Genomic DNA, 18,104 nt, shown 5'->3' with positions numbered 1-18,104 from the left:
TCCCAACATCTTCACAACCCTGAGTACTTAGCCAGAAATCCAGCCTATGTTGTTTTGTTCACTGCTGCCTCCTCTAAGAGAAAGGACAGCGTGTTTCCATAGACAGGACAAGAACACACTTGCCCTTCCCTTTGCAAGAGTTACACAAACTCCTCCTGCGTTGCAGCCCATAAAGACAAGAGATTGTACAACTAACCCCTGCATGCTGTATGGGGAATCCTGTGGGGACTGCTTCTCCAGAGAGAAAGAGGTCACTTCTACATTAAAGCCTAAGTAAAAGCTTCTCTTTAATTAACAAAATTCAGAGAGAGAAAGCGCTTCTAACACCTTTACCTCTTAACTGTGGTGAGCCTATGTCCCCAGAAAACACCGTCCTCCAGAGCCCAGAATGGAATAAATTATTCCCAAACACCCTCGCTCTTCTGCTCTCAATAAATACCAATGAAAGTCACTTGCAAAGTTCCTAACATCCTTCTCAAGTGCAGTTCATGCAGAGGACAACAATGTGCTACTGCTAGCTTGTGCAGCAGAAGGCTGTAAAACCGATTAACAGGTTTCAATGCTGCTGCTGAACTTGGGCTCTGACTGTCACAAGACAAATTTGCCAAGGAAAGTGGAAAGCATGTTCAGCCTGCTTTTTTAAAGCCATACAAGAACAGACAAAGGGAAAAATACACATATAAAGAACATTATAAAGCAGTCAAAACAGTCTGCAGAAGTAATGTCAGATATTAAAGATGGTCCTGCAAATTTCATTTGCAAACCTCTCTCTGCAGGAAGCACTTTAGACTTGGTCTTTAATGACCTACTGCTTTCCCACAGCACCCTCAATTCAGCATGCAAGCTGGGGATAAGCTAGGGTTGTACAACATAGCAGACTTGCCCATGGGACCTCTGCTTTATCTGTTGGAGGAGCAGGAGAAGGCCTGACGGATGAGGAAGGGGCTGCAGGAAGGGAACACAGGTAAGGCATATGGGGGCTGCCCTGCATAAATGACCTCTGCCCAAGCATGTGCCAGATTTCCTGCACGATGCTACCACTAAGCATCATAGCCACATTTGTTTTTTTTGAGCTCCTCTGAGTGAAGCAAGAAGGTACTAGGTTAAGGAACACTGCAAGGAAAGCATGCAAGAACAACTCTTCAGAACAGGACACTTAATACACAGAAAATACAGCCCAAGGACATATGCTGCACTGAGGAGGAACAGAAGATGCTGATGACCTGTTTAGTAATTAAGCACCACATTTCTCTGTGCACAGCAGCAGGCAATCATGTATTGGAGATGGTATTACTACACATACAGCGTGAAGACAACAAACTAAGGTCGCCTGGCTTCTCTAATAACTCCTATAAAGCTGACTAATTGCAATGAGACAAGCTGCAAGGCCAGCTACACAATAACACACTTACTACACTTCTTAAATATTTGTGTTTTGCTTTCCTACTTGGCTCACCCGCTCACAGATTCCACCATCTAGACCAAAAATGGTACTTCCAAGCTAACATTCTCCATTATAATGTCTTTGAGAAAGGCAATCCAGATAGCGTGACAGAGGTAACAAAGACATGATCACAAATTAAACATGAGAAACACAGGACTGTACACTGCTCTTGTTTTGATTAACTTATATACATTACAATTACGTTGCTATGATTCTTAGTGTGGACACACACATGTGCCTACAGAGACATATTTATACCCGTAGAACTTATTCCCATACATTTACATGTTTAATCACTTCCATGCTAGAGGTTGAAGTGATTCGAGTGCTTCAGTAACTAGGAAAATCACACTATTAACCAAATCAGTTCATACAAAACCTGTGCTCTAATCAGTTAAGAAGACAGGAAAGTCCACCTAAAACAGCTTAGGCAGTGGCTCTGAGCAATAAATAATGTTTAATGCATAGGTTAGAAATGCCAAAGCCACACCTACACATTCTGCTGGTGGTAGGGTGATAAAAAACACATAGATAACATTATTTCCATTGACAAACTTCACATATACAAAATCGTGGCTTTATTGTTTATTAAATTAGATGCTGTCATGGTGTAATCATCCCTGCAGCCATACCAAACCCAACAGTATGTCAGATGTATTTCTGTGGAGGAGTTAGAGAAGAAGGAAGAGAACTGAGGTACAGCAGAGAAGAAATATAGCCACATAAATAGTGGTGTGAGAAATAATTAATCCACGTATGTGAAAACAGACACTGTAACTGCAGCCAGTGAAATCCTCAAAAATACCGTGACAGGACTAGGTTACATCCTTGTGCCTTGAACACACAACAGCCAGGCTGTCATTCAGTTGCCTAAATACGGGTGTCTGGTGCCACTTGAGATGCTTTAGGGCATCTCTGGGACCCCCCTGAAGGGCTGGGGGATGGCACAGGGACACTACTGCAGACTTGTGCTCTCCTGGAGCAGCAACAAGAGTCCAGAAAGGAACCGTGCGCTAGCTGCCTGTGTTAAGGCAAGTGTATTCGACTCACAAAATGACCAGAAATTAACAGTACTGAAATCTGTATATTAAAGTCTTAACACTATTCTTCCTAGATACTAATTTCAGTACAAAACGGGGCTTTATTAAATAAAAAAAAATAGCAAATTTATATGACACAAAATTGTGAACAATAGTTTGTAGTGCTCCTAAAACATGTAGGAATGTGTGGTGTTTTTAATTTCAGCACTATTTTACGCTGGAGTTCAGGTTACCCTCACACAGAAGAGCTGACTGTTCCTAGCTTCTTCCTGAGATGCACCTTTATCAGAGGAAATACAGAAGAGTGCCATCCAAAGTCACATTATACTGCAAGTGTGCTTAGGACCCCCATTTCCTAAATGCAGGAAGGCAGCATCAAGTATTTCAGCAGGGTGTTGAAGTGACCTGACTCTAGGATTGAGCTCTACCCAGTGGACAGACACAGACACCTATGGAGAGCAGCCCATCCCACCTATGTGGGACTGGATCTCATTCCATGTACGCCTTGTGCACCACTACACTGGTGGAAAAATTATGACAACTCTGTCATGTAGCAACTAATAAATTCTAAATGTAAGCAAACAAGAGGGAAACAATCTGCAGAGAAACAGTCAAATAAGCATATCTGTCCTCCTTCACTCTGAAGGACTTACAATAGTGAGGATATCTATCTTACATCTGTTGTGATCTCCCTGGTAGAAACCAGCACAACCCAAGAGCCAAAATTTCCCTGCGGCAATTCCAGGCTGCTAATAAACAAGACGCTGCCTACCGAACTGTGCATTGCTTTTAAACTGGAATGCAGAAAGATGTTGATCATGGAGCAGCCTACTGCTTGAGTTTGGATGTTTTCATTATTTTGTTCACTTAAATTTGAAGCCCTTCTCTAAAATGACAGAACTAAACTTAAGTACACTTGGATTAAAAAAAAGAAAGAAAACCCCAACATTGCCTGAGAGTTTTTCCACACTGTATTTGCCCTTGTCCCCAGACACTGGTACCACCACACTATTGTAGTACCAATAGTTTAAACTGCAGCTTGCGCTAATACTGGAAAAAAAACCCTCATCAACCACCAACACAGGCATGTATGCCAAAAACCTATCGTAGAATCATAGAATAGTTATGGTTGGAAAGGACATTAAGATCATCAAGTTCCAACCTCCTGCCATGGGCAGGGACACCTCACACTAAACCATGTCACCCAAAGCTCTGTCCAATCTGGCCTGGAACACCATCAGGGATGGAGCATTCACAACTTCCCTGGGCAACCCATTCCAGTGCCTCACTACTCTCACAGTAAAGAACTTCTTCCTTATATCTAACCTGCGCTTTCCCTGTTTTAGTTTGAACCCATTACCCCTTGTCCTATCACTACAGTCCCTAATGAAGAGTCAAGAACTACGACTCCTTTACCAAGAAGAAGAAAAAAGCTAACACTTTAGTGAGAAAAATCCTGAATTTCAATCTAGAATTTTAGAATTCTGTTAGAATAATGCAAGTTCCAATACAGGCACTTTCCAACATAGGGACAGAAAACCGTTCTAAGAAGTTCTTTCCCCTCTCTGATTGCTGAAAATAAAACATGTTACAACAATCTTGCATTACCTCCTCCATTTGTGTAGCTACTTAATACCAATACTTTTTGCTCTGTATCTGACTGTAATAAAAGTTTAATTTAGCAGAAATCCAGGTGTTTTGGTAGATTTCTGATATTCTTTTTTCCATGCATCACCACAAGGCATAGAGGTAATTGTTTTCTACTATCTTTACAGGAGATCTACAAAACCACATTATTGAAAGGTGTAGAAGCCTGAAAATAATTTGGGGTAATGAAGAGCTGCACTTTTTCATCAGAACACCACCTCTCCAGAAGCCACCAGTGATACAACAAACAGTTTGGGGCTATAGGATGATTCTGATCATTTTCCATTACTTTCCTAAACCCCTACTTTTTCACTATTTAGAGGCAGGCAGAAGCCAATTAGCAGAATGAAAGAAAGGAGTCTGGAAAAACACAATGTCTGAGAACAACCAACTCTTGACTATGAAGCCAGACCACCAAACTATATGTTCTTGCTAAGTACCATATGCATAAAAGTTGTATTTATTTGCATTAACCAAGCAATCCCTTGATGGAAACCTACAGTGCACTCCTTGGCCACTCACTTTTGCACAGCTTTCTTCCCCCAGTGTACACCGCAAGATGTCTGACAAAAAAGCACAGGAGGTGAAACAACCTGGGTGTACAGTTGTGAAGCAGAAGACAGAATGAGCTGCTTCATGATGGGTTTTAAAAGTAGGGAGAAGGCACCAGAAGCCAGATCAGTCTCTGTGATATTACTACTCATATTGCGGCGATAAAGTCATAGAAGAGCAGCAAGATACTGAGATTTGCTTGCAGCAGCCCCTGTCAGATGCCTGCCCCAAACCTTACTGCTCATCAGCTGTGCCCATAACAACAAGCCCCACACTCCGTACCTGCGTCCAGCAGCCCACCCAGAGCTCCAGCCGCAGTGGGCAGCAGCAGCGCAATCACACAAGTGATCTTTGCTGCCTCTAATTGCCACCAGACACTACCTGCCTACTTTGATGTTGAAAGACCTCTGACAGCGATATGCGCCACGGATTTACACTGCTGTAAGGAAGGAAGGAATCTGTCACATCTACACTGGTAGTGCAAAGGCAGTTAGCGAGGGCTTTGCTAACTGGGATTGGTGAGAACTGTTGACTAAGACTTGAATCTCACAACAGACTGGTGAAGGGAATAAATATTTCTCCACTGTGGTTCAAGGGCTGGTTGCTCTTCATGGAAAATCTCCTGCTAAACAATACTGAGGGATACAGAAATAGCCAGTGTATGACTGCGGATAGCGGCTTCTTTGCATGATCAAAGTCAGACAAGACGTGTTTGCTCCTTAGTCTGCAAACATGGGCAAAATTAAATTCCTCTGCATCTAATTTTGGGAGCACATCACTTGCTTATTATTTAGACAAGTCAAAGAATGGGTTTCACCTTAACCTCTGAAGCAGGGAAAGCTGTCCCCTGTACCACCCACACTCCCGCTCTGCTCCCTCACTGCTGCAAGTGTTTTGTTACTACAGCAGAATAATATTAGGACAGCGATGAGGAAAATAAACTCTCTCCAGTATGATGGATGAACCTTCATTTCAGACACACATTTAGTCAGCAATGTGCTAGAACAAAACTGACCTTTAGCAGGACTAGATTTCACTGACTCCGTTTTGTGTTTTTTGGAGACCTCACCATATTTATTTTGTTCTGTTTGCAGTCTCTGCAATTTCCAGCTGATAAAGCTTTCATCACGACTCACCTTTCCATTGGAAGCAGACTGCAAAAAAAATATTCAACTATGCAAGGCCGAAGGATAGAGTCCTTCCTGAAGTCCTTCAGAGCAACAGCAAGGGCCCTCAGAAGAAACATTCCTGGAGAATGAGAACTGAGCTACTAGCTTTATGCTTTTTGCATGGTACAGAAGCCTGTTGTATGTTCTTCATCACTCCCACAGCCCTTCGGGTTTGTCATGTTTCCAGAACTTCATTAATGAAGAAAAGGAAGAAAGACTCACACCTCTGATTTTGCTACTCAGCATTTTAATAGGAAATAAAGTGACCCATGTGGAAGCTAAACACAATTGAAAGTCACAGCCATACCAGCTGTTTCTATTTTCAAACCAGTGTTTTATGCCTTGTAATGATATCAGAGAAGCAAGGATTTCCTATAGCATCCTTCTCACCCTTCCTTTTGTTGAGCCTACCAAAGAGAGAAGCACAAAACATACCTGATTAGTGATTTTATTTCTACTTCCCAAGCAGGGAATTAAACACTCAACCTGGAACGAGACCTCTGCATTCCAAAGAGCAGAATCCATTCAGTTTCAGAGAGCTACACCATTAATCCAAAGCAGACACAAGAAAGCACCAATTGTAGCTCTGCTGATGAGTTTATCGGGGTTAGCTACTAAGCAAGAAAAGGCTGGTATGAAAGGCATGGCCTAAGGCCCAGCTTTATGTGACAGCAGTATTAGAAACTGGGAAAATGAGAATGCCTGATAAAAAGTAGAGCCTCTAAATGTGCTTTAGATACAGAAAAACAGCAGTTTTTCTCCTCTGCCTCAGTTAGATCTTCCATGGGGGAAATACAAGCAGCGAGGCATCTTTCCTGCCACTATTTCCACAGCTTACATCTTCCTAGAATAACATTTACCACCATTTCCTTTCTCGTGTATCTCCTTTGCACCAAAAAGACACTGTCACAGGGCTTTTCCCCCTGCAGCATGCTGGAGCCGGTGTGACTCCCTGTAGTGTTATTGCACCAGGGCTAGAAACTGCCATGAGTGGGGGTACAGCAACACACCTTCATCAGGTTTTGGAAGGGCAGAAGGAAGATTAAGCTTCAGGGAAGCTTATTCACAGGAGAAGCTAGTAAAGTGAACTTTCACCTTAATACTCTGCAGAGGATGAGGACATTGCTTTTGAGAATGTTAGCAAGACGTGAGAAAAACCTATTTACTAGCCAGACACTGCCATATCAGGAGCCAACCATGATGGACAGCAAAATGTTTGAAAAAAAAAAGATAGAAAATAAACACAATCTACACGTTTTAAAAGTAAACATGCAAACTTTGCATGCTTTTCATATGCTTGATGGTGACTTCAGTCATATGCAGCTGTATCCACAACATTTGGAGAACAAGCAAAATCATCTTAATGTTCAAAACAGAACATGAGCTGTTTCATGAGACAAGCTCCAAGTATAAAATCAAAAATAACCTCACATTTTTCTAAAACTCTGAAATTATACTGCTAGGAAACTAGAGTTTAATAGCAATAGCTGTTGAGGCTGGAGAAATTACCATCATGGTGTTATCTAATCTCTCCCCAGAAGTCAAGAATTATGACTAAACCCTTCCAACATAGATAGAGCCTGAAATTCTATGTCAGAAGTATGTCCAATTGCATTTGGCAACCCTTAGTCAAGAGAGAGGCTGACTATAATTGGATAAATATTTGAAGTGCTTCATTATTCATGTAGGAAGGCTAGGTAAAAACTGTTTTGTAGTCCCAAGACACTGGAGGGTGTGTGTTATTGGGTAATAACCAATTAGGAACGTTGACAGCACTCTGCCTTTAGGATCACCCTGGCCAACAAAGCACCTGGGTGTATGTTGTTGTGCAAAGGCACACACCCACTGCCTACTGCTCAGTTTATTTAAGCAAACCTTTTACCAGAGGAAATGGAGGACACCCCAAAGGACATGCACTTGACAACTCCGTTGCATTCCAAAATACTGCTTCTTCATTCTTCCCTTCACTCTTCAAAAATATGTCTTTTCTTTTTTTATTTCAACAGCACTTTTGAATTATTTATACTACCGGTTATTGGAAACGAATCTGATCTTTTATTGCATATAATCTATCAAAGAGCAACATCCTTATTATTTGGACCAAGGAAACACCAACAGCAAAAGATCAGCTCCTAACCACATAATCTGGTAAAACACACCACTATGACATTAAGTAAATACTGCAAACTCAGAACAACAGAAATCAAAGTTCTTCTTTCATGCTAGTCTAAGAAAAACATGTGAATCATTAGCACAGACATGCAAAAGATTTTAAAACTAACAGTTCTGATGCTCGCTCACAAAACCAGAAATTCAACACCAATGCAGTTCATGAGATCAGTCCAACCCTTCCACTACCTCCCAGCACAAGGTTAAAAGGCATTGATGGTACAAACACTGTTTTTCCTTTCCTCTTTTATTTTTTGAAAGTTTGTATTCCAATTGAAAACAAAGCAATTCTCATACGAGATGCCTAATAGGACATTCATACCTACAAATGAAACATTCAAAACTTTACCTGAACAATTTACCTGTTTCAAACCCACAAAATATGAATTCAATTTGTTATAAAGAGGAATGTACCAGTTTTTCTGCAGCTCTCCTTTTCTTTCTTGTATCATATTTAGCCTGTCCTGTGGCATGGAGATTACTGCAGCATCTTCACTAAAATCCCCCAAATGTCACCTCTCCCTTTCCCCCACGTACCACAATGTTTTGATGAAAGATCATCCACAGGCCCTCAAGATAATGGATTCAATGGGATACACTTAAAAGATCATTTTTCTCCCTCGTATTGACTACTTGCGCTGCTCTAAGACAGGAAGAACTTTCATTTTTTATGTAAGCTGTAAGACCCTGAGGGCCCTCTAAACTGTTTAAGAGGGATCAATTTTCAGATGGGTAGAAGGGGCCCAGCAGACCTTCACAGTTTGGAATACCTTCTTCCCTGCGGATCCCCGACAAGTTTGGGCAAACCTAACACCAGCTCCCAGCAGAGCAGCTCTTTGGCATGGCAGCGTTTCCCACTGTTTAGGATTTGTGGTTAGCATTCATACAGAACTGTAATTTATAGTATGCATTCAGGGAACAAAATAAGAAAACACGAGTTTTGCAGAAGCAAAATAATCAGTACTTCTGATGGAGATAAACAGCAACAGAGCTGCTAAGCAAAGCAGCGCTTGGCACTGGCGTAGCGGCAGGAAACCATTACCCCGTGACAAGGGTTTAATACACTGACATTGTTGCAATTACATCCAGGCAACCTAACAAAACAAATTCATTGTACGGCACAAAATATTTCCAATTCAACATTGCAACATTTATTTTTTAATTACAGCACAAAGACGACTTTTGGGGTGTGGAAGTACGTAATCCATCATTTGCTCTGAAGTGACACACTTATGGCAAGTGCCGTGCATTATAACTTTCTATGCCACAGTATGCAACTACAAGCGATTTCTTAGGCAAGGAATGCAAAGGCTTTGGGTGTGGTCCTGGGAGATGCTGCTTATCCCTCCATCTCCCTCCGTGTCAGCGGGAGCCCAAGGCAAGCCACATATTGCTGCACTGGGACTTCAGTCACTCCTCCCATTTTACGCATGTTACAGAGCTTGTGACAGCTCTCTACTCATATAAAAAGAGATTTCACCGTTCAAATACGGCCTGTGTGAGAACACAAATACGATTTTTAATTAAAAGGAATGGGATTTTAATAGGTCACTTAAAGAACAATTATGTCTACCATTTGACTGACAGGCATGTCATATTTTACTATGAAAACCCCACTGGGGTACAGCAGGTAGAATTAATCTTTATAAATTGATGAACTACTGAAGTATACCCCATTACATTTGATATTGCTACACTCAACTGTCTCATCTTACGAACAAAACCCCTGCCTCTTTCCATTACTCTTCCCTTTCACCTTTTTTAATCCTTCTCAAACAGAAAGTTTTTGATTCACAGCAGCTGAGCTGCCGGTGCTGCTCTCCTTCACAGACTGCCAGTTCTGCAAGATGCAGCAGTGTGTAGAAATGTAAAAGATATGTCTTCACTAATTAGCTTGGGTACCAGACGCAGCACAGCTGAGTTAGCTGGAAGCAGGATAAACGAGTCCAGGCGGAGCGCTGCGCTATATTGCTTTGAGCACCAGAGCTAGTCCAAGCATCTACACACACTGCACTGCACAGTGGAAGGACTGGGTGGGAAGGTGACTTTGAGCCCACTACTTTCCTAGAGGGGTGCCCCTACAAATCATGCCATAAGAAGCAGCTACAGACTCAGTTTATGTGCTTTTAAACTGTTGCAGGAGACCCTCAGTTCTCTGAAGCAGGCAGAAAATGCCTAGAAAATTGTCCAAATGAAGTGTAGAGACAACTGTGCTGGAAGAGTTCTAAAGAATCAAGCTAATGTACACACTGCAGATGGAAACAGTTTATTTGATTATTGATTCAATGAGAGAGATTAGTATCAATGAGTCTCAGAGCATCCTTTCAACTGATGTCACTAAGAGTGAAAGCATCATCTGAGACATCTATAAAATATGCTTGCTGCTTAACAACTCAAAGAAAGCCCACCATTATGGGCCAGAAAACCAAGGATTTGTGGGGAGAAAGGGACAAGCAAGGAGGCAATCTGCCTTGATCTGGTCAGGTAAAGATCACTTGTGACCTTTATGAGCTCCAGTTCCTTCCATCAGAGATAGAAAAGTGTAGCTGAAAAAGAAATGAAGACAAAGCAATGAGGCAATTCAGATGATAAAAGTAAGGTCATGCTCAAAGCAAAATGGGAACAGAAGCAAGATACTGAAGGGCAGGCATCAAAGAGACAGCGACATCCTGCGAGTAGTAGACTAAGGTGGAAAGAAAGACTGAGAACAAAACAAAAGCTTGCCAGATTACAGTTGTCTGGTTGTAACATTTGAATAAACTGCAGACCAGTTAGTTAGAGGAAACATCCATGTAACAGAAACTGGTGACGTTCCCCTGGCCAACACAGCATTTATGCTATATTTGCATTAAAACAAATGCAGATAAGCATTTGTCTTAAGCAATTTTTACCATTTCCTATGCAATCTTTGCAAATACATGCCCAAATGCTAAACAGACTTGTATATGTGAAACACAGCCAGCAGGTTGATCATTACCAGAAAGAAGTAAGCCAGAAATTGGAATCTATATCCTAAAGCTCCAAACACACCCAAGAGGTGGACGGGTGTTGACGGTAAAACTGGAAGCCAAATGTTTACTTCTGCAATTACATACTTACTAGATGCCAATTTGCTTAGCAACTATATTGCAAGCAGTTTATGTGGGAGCAGGATAAGAACCTAGTGCAAACATAGAATATACAGAGGTTTCTGAGTTCCAGGACTGAGTAAAGCAAAAGGCAAAGCAAACCACTGAATCTCAAGGCTACAGCTGAAACCTAGACCCTATCAGAAATGACTGATAAGCAGAATACTTCAGTGACACCTCAGTTTCTAATGGGCTTTTCCTTATCAGACCAGCAAGACACATAGACTCAACACTCCTTTTTTCCTTCCCACACATTTTCTTGGTCAGAATGAGAAATACTGCTTGGGTGCCTTCAGCTACTGGGTAGAAAAAAATACAAACACTACAACAATAAACTGTTTCTCATTGATGAATTTCCATCCACAATGCTTATATCAAGCAGCCTTTGCAATGAAAGGATTTCTCAGAGCACAAACCCTTCACATAGTTATTGACAACCTCCCCTCTGACTTACAGGTTGATCCAAACCATACAACCTCACATGAGCCTTGTGGGAAAGGCATCTATGAGCCATACTGACAATATGGATATGGATTTTCTTCTTTCCCCTCAAGAAATATATTTGTTACTTCAGAAGACTACTAGCCTCATAAACAAGGAGCTGAGGCTCTTAGCTCTGTAACATTCCTGAATGTGGGCATTTATCCCCCTGGATATTTCCATCCACAGTCATAGCCACGCAGCCATAGTTAAGCATAGCATGAACCCCTGCAATATTGAGTCTGCATATCTACTTTCTCTGGGTCTGCATATATGTAAAGAGTACTGCAGCAATCCTCTCTCTTGATTTTGCTGTCATTTTACACATTTGAGTGCACTAGCACTGAACAAGTACAAAACGCAGCTTTTTATCCTCCAAATAAATAACACACAAACCCACTTATACTGACACTCAGAACAGGAAAGCAACAGCTCTATGGCCCCTTTCAGTAGACTTACCACCAGTTACTGACCACATGATGTGAGAACCTGCTAGTCTGATCGTGCTATTTCCTCTGCCTAGTCACCGGCCACAAACAACAGCAACTTGCTGATCTTGCAAGTTAGGCATATTACAGGACTAACATTGGAAAATACTCACTTCTGTTGAGGCAACAGTGATGACTGACCTGTGGTGATCATTAATTGAGGCAAAATAAGGTCAACATATACCCTAAGTTCAATATACACACCTAGAGATACAATTAATCTTGGTCAGCCAAGACCAGAAAACACCCCTCTGAGCTCTTCATTTATATGTGTGTTACAGGAGATTTCTCTTTACAATATCAGTTGTCTAAATTCTCTGAATTTCTTGAAATACACATAATTTATACTAGCACTGACAGTTCTGTTTTTATCTTGCCTCCCAAAAAACAACCAACTATACTGCCTAACTGTATTGAGTCTGGTCCTCATGAATCGACATTTAAGTTTTTACTAATACAAATTAGTGATGAGAAACAGCTGATGATGTTGGTGTATCTCAGTTACTGGCATCTATAAATATTTATGCTTAGAGATAGTAATCTGTTACACTTTCAATCAACATCCCAAAGCATTTTACAAATTGCTTTTTTGTTAACCTCAGTAGGAAGCAACCCAAGTTCAAAGTCAAATCAACTATCTTGGGTCACAGAGCGGGTCAGTGAGAGAGTCAATGTATTTCCCTATCCCAAGCCCTCCTTTTCCCTTGCCACAAGACCATGCAGCGATCAAGCAATGAAATATAAAAGGTGAGTAACTAGATGAGCAGTTTGAGAGGTACTATCTAAGGTGAGTAGGAAACTTGTGACGGGACTGCTCTTGTGGAGGTGTTCCAGAGGGATCTACACGAAGTGCAGAATGCCCTCACCACAACAGATCTCCTGCAAACCAGAAGTCTCCAGCATGGTGTTGCAACCTGCAGAAGTTTGAACTAAGGGCCATGTCAGTGTCTTATTTTGGAACGGAGGATGGTGTACAGACAACAGAACCTGCCAAAGCTCTGGAACAGACAAACAGTGCTAACATGCCTCATTCTTAGCAAGTCCCTGGAGGTCTACCTATGTAACCTATGCAGGATAAGTCTCACTTGCAAACTGTCAAAAAAGAGTAAGGACAGTCTGGGCATTCTCCTATGTAATTCTGTGCTCCTGATGCAAAGAAAAAAACCCAAACCAACATTTACCAACCCCCCAAAAAATGCCAGTGTTCTAACTGGATTCAAGTATGTGAAATTTAATTTCCCTGAGGGCTGAGAGTGAAGATTGGGTAAGAAAACTGGGACACGAATGGATTGGTTCATATGAAAACCTGAAACAGCCCTGGGCAGAAATTTGGAAGTATTGTGAAATACCATATAAGAAGAACCCATCTTCATATGCAGGGAGCAACTCAAGATGGGAGATGCAGCAATGCAAACAGATATCTCAAAAGGTTCTACAAATAAATATATGGTAGGTTTTAAATGAAATTTTCCCATTCTGTAGTGGGAATACAAGATGCAGTAATCCAATTCCATGGTGTTACACAAATATTTGTACCAGATGACTTGGACAGAACTGATTAAAAAGTCCAGATGCTTTGAACGTATGAGATAGATAGATAGATAGACAGACAACATTGCTGATACTGCTGGTATCAGAGATACCAGACAGCTGATACACATAAGATCAAAGTTAAATGTCTTCTCATTTAGTTCTGATAGTCAGTTGAAGATGTTTTAGCCTGGTGCACAATATCTTTTGGTAGATACCATACAGACAGTATTAAGGCTGAGAGATGTAGGAATGCAAACTCCAAGCAAAGGATTCAATGCTATTGCAAGATGATAATGCACTGACAGGCTGCTCAGGTTCAAATATCAGAACTAAAAGGCCTGTGCTTCCTCTACTCATAGTCATAAATCCTAAAACTTCAACCCATTTTCCTCAAACTCTAGGGAACAACAGGACAGCATATATGTGCCTCAGCTCTCAGGGGAGAAAGGCTCCTTTAGTAGGCCCATATCCATCTTCCCTGGAATAAAAAAATTGATTTTTTTTTCTGGGCAGTGAAAAGCAGACCTATTTTTTAAAATCTTCATTTTCAACCCCACTCCCCCCCTCAAAAAATAATAAAGAAAATAGTGAACCCAGGTCTTAATAACTTTATGTTGCCAAATATCATCCTGCCAACTTAAAGTAAACCAAAGGTTGTTGAGGAAGGCATGATCTGTTCAAAACAGAACAATTTCCAAAACCATAAGACTCCTCACAGAACAGAAATAATTTATGTGGTCTGTTCACATGGACATATGAATAACTGTCAGTCAACATCTCAAAAACAGGAGGAACAATCTGTACATGGGTGAATGCATGGAGGTCTACAGTCTTGGTGGAAAGCACTGCACAAAAGGACACCTGCCCCCTCCCCAGGCATTTAAAGGAAATTACTATTTTTTTTAGCAGACTGACCATACATTAGGTCTTCTTGGTAGATATGCTGATTCAAAGTCCCTCTTCTTGAAGCCTAAATCTGGCAAATTGTGTTATTCAGCTGCATGAGATCATATCTGAAGCATGGTTTCACTGGTGCCTCAGGAATACCTGAAGCCTATTGATGAGATAAAATAATGATATGGGATCTTCTGGTGGAAACAGTATGTTCTCCTTGGACTGGAAGATAACTGGGCTCCTTTGAATTCTATGCTACTGGCTTTTTAAAGGATTATTTTTTTAGCATGATTTCAGCTTCAGAATTCAAAATTCTAGGATTACTCTATTCAAACCATCTACTGGATAAGCTCCTTGTCTGTTAGATTGCTTCACTGTACCAGTCTTTGGCGAAAACACAGATAGGCTCTGATTCCTTGGGTTCTTCAGTCACAAGAGCATTGGAAAGAAGCCCTCAAGGGTATCTCTGTAGCAAAGTGCAGGGACCCAGCATCAGTAGTAAGATGCTTTTATGGTAACACCCAGATTTCATTGGAGGAAGGAATGGATACCTGTCAGTAGACATTTTACTTATCAAGGAACAAAACAGGTTGGGGGATCTAACAAAAGAATTATGGAAAATGAGCCCTGACAGCTGCAAGTCTTCACCTGATATCATTTAAGAAAGCCTGTTTTAAGGTACTCTTTCCAGTTCCTACTCTGCTGTTCAGAAAGGAGAAAATAAAGAGGCACAAGATGAGATGCTGTTGAACCCAAAAGGAGAAGAAAGAGTACAACTGAGTACAAAGAGACTGCTCTATTGGGACAGGTCTCCTTCACACCAGCAAGTCACAGTGACTCCAAAGCTGCTGGTTTGGATATCATCCTTTCAATCTCGCAAAGAAAGATGACTCTGGTACCTGGCCCACAGATGAAAGGTACATTTTAGGCTTCTGGCCCTTAGACTACATGTAATACGAGTCAGAAGCCTAATGACTTTCATGTCTCAACCTGTTAGATGCTGGAGCCTGCAACCTATGCCTTGACTCATCCCTGGAGCAGTGCTCTTTCAGGCAAGATAATGAAGACCTTATTTTTCATAGACAATACTTCATGTGACAGTAAGCCTCAGGAGGCTTCAACTGGCCAAAGATATCTATGAGACACTGCCTTAGTTTTCATCTCATTCACACACACACGATATTGGCAGAAAAGGAAAACATACAAGCAATGTTGACCAAATCGTTGGATTAACTAACAAAATCAGACTGTAGATACAGACTGACTGGGTTAGGCTCCAAGAAACAATCTGTATTAAAGTCTAAGTATTACTGGATAATTTGTACCCAGCAGTGGCTGTAGATATATATGTATGTACACACACACAAGCATTTAAAAAACACATGCTCAGGTAAAACCTCAGACAAAGCCCAAATGACTGTATCATGACTGCCACCTTATTGCTTCATGCCACCATCTTGACATCCAAATGAGTTCAATAGCTGCTCTTTTGAAGCTTCTAATGTTAAAAATAAAAAATCAAGTTCTGGAAATGGCTGGGAAATCCAGGTTCTAACAGCTATGCTTGAAATATTCATTCATCAAGGGGTTCAAAAGACACTTACTGTCAGAACTGAAACACAAACGCCTGTCAGAACGACTTGAAACAAAATGACTATAACTCAGAGCTTGGGTTTTCTTCAAATTATGTTTGAAGAGGTTTAAAATGCTTAATTTATTAAACCAGCTTTGATACTAGAGGCATACCTCCCACTTTTAAGTGCTACAATGGCTGAATTGAACACAGAATGCATTAAGCCTAAATTCCACTGCCACCATACACAGTTATGAAAGACATTTAGTGTTTCTTCACTTAAAGTAACATGCAGTCCTGCAAATTTGACCTGGAAGCAGAAGGTGCATGTATTAATAGACACAGCCTCTCATACTGCACACGCAACAGTTTCAGACACCATCTCTACTCCAGCTACTAAAAAAATGCTAAATAATCACAACTCCTCGCAGCTGAACACAAGCAGCTCCTAAAAAATGTTTCCCAAAATTACAGATTTGGTTTTCGAAGAACAGCTCAAGTTCTTCCAGACATTGTTTCAATCTATCCTCGTGGGCCTATGCTTTGGTGTGGCTTCTATTACTTCCCTCTGCCTGGCCTTCTTTAAGGAGCTTGTCTTAAGAAAGGCCATGTGTCCAGCTGTTTCTCTTTATTTACTGTTCTCTTCCACTTGCTCTGTCAACTCCCAGTGTCAGAAACACTATTCCAGTCCCACCTAAAACTATACAGGCAATGCTTCAGAGGCAGTAGTACCAGTGAAACCCATGCTTAGAATGAAATCCTGTGAAGCATGCCTTACCTCCTTTGAAGAGGCAAGTCAAGAGTTGCTGGATCAAGAAAAATGCTAGAAAGACCAGGAAGGTAACACTGCCTTCCCTCTATTGTAGGATTGATATAGACTACTACTGTGAACGCAATCAACCTGCTGACCAGTAACCAACTCTCAGAATTACAGTATCACTATAGTGTTTGTCTGCCGTCACCACAATGTAATATCCACACACCCTGTGTTCACTGCTCTGTTGTTTTCTTAAAGCTGCCTCTTACTTCATCTATTTGACATACACTGTTCATGCATGCAGAAGTTTTCTAAGTGCTAAATACCAGTAAGCTACCAGAGTCACAGAAGTTTAATTCAGGAGGTAGGTGAGAGTTAAGAGTCTAATTATTTGAAAAGTCCTAAGATTCTATAAAAAGTATTCAGTTAATGCTGTTCTGTATTTGCTACATTCAACCTTGCCTTTACCTCAAGTGGCACATCTGAATTACACATGCAGGAGAGCTGTTACAGTTCCAAAAGAAACAAAATAAATACCCCAACACCCCCACCTTTGGACTTAAATGCAGTATCACTACAGGTTTTGAATGTAATAAACCGCAGAACGGGTGCCTTGGCACAAAACCAGAATTCTAGGTGGTAGAACGCAAGTGCTTTTTACTATCAACTTCATTTTAGTGTACACACACAGGGATTTGCAGAAGTGCCATTTGTCTGAAACACAGTGGAACAGGGAAAGAAAAGTCAGTCTCTAACCTCTTATGAACAAAGAAATCTAATTTAATTTTGAAACAAAAGAAACTAAATTTATCGTTCTGAGACAGCCCCAGGACATCTAAGCATGAAATGGAAGAAAAGGAGTTGCCAAAGACATGCAGAACAAGCTTTTTAAAGTTACCTGGAATCGGGATATTTTGTAAGCGTGGCCAAGCTGCTGGTATACATGTGCCCACCCACATCAATGTGAACTGGTGCGTTGGATTTTGTGAGCTGTGCTGGAGTAGGGATGCCTTGATTGTTCAATGGAGATGCAGGGGATCTAGTGATCAGAGGTCTTGACATATTGGGCCGACTGTCCTGTGAAGAGATAGACCTGGGTTAACGATCTCCTTAAAAACCTCACAGAAATCCACAGTCTCGAGTCAATAGCACTGCCTCATAGTCTCAGCTGCTCATGACTTTTATCTTATTAAAGCACAGACAAATATTCGGCAGTTTTTAAAAAAAATC

The 18,104-nt window shown here is 41.1% G+C and overlaps 1 protein-coding gene across 6 annotated transcripts in view; it reads right to left on the bottom strand.

Annotated features, from left to right (window-relative positions):
• KCTD1 (potassium channel tetramerization domain containing 1) overlaps window positions 1-18,104 on the bottom strand; it is a 101,261-nt gene that overhangs the window by 14,334 nt on the left and 68,823 nt on the right. For all 6 annotated transcript variants that reach the window (XM_062632799.1, XM_062632797.1, XM_062632800.1 and 3 more), the window contains exon 2: window positions 17,773-17,951. In XM_062632799.1, the coding sequence (XP_062488783.1) occupies window positions 17,773-17,951 (179 nt within the window). The remainder of the gene's footprint in view (window positions 1-17,772; window positions 17,952-18,104) is intronic.

This window comes from Pezoporus occidentalis, unplaced genomic scaffold (genome assembly GCF_034315485.1).
Source record: "Pezoporus occidentalis ecotype Australia unplaced genomic scaffold, CSIRO_AGI_Poc_V1 ctg4, whole genome shotgun sequence".
NCBI classification, from domain to species: domain Eukaryota; kingdom Metazoa; phylum Chordata; class Aves; order Psittaciformes; family Psittacidae; genus Pezoporus; species Pezoporus occidentalis.
The sequence above is the reverse complement of the archived record's forward strand: the minus strand, read 5'-3'. Positions and strand labels throughout refer to the sequence as shown.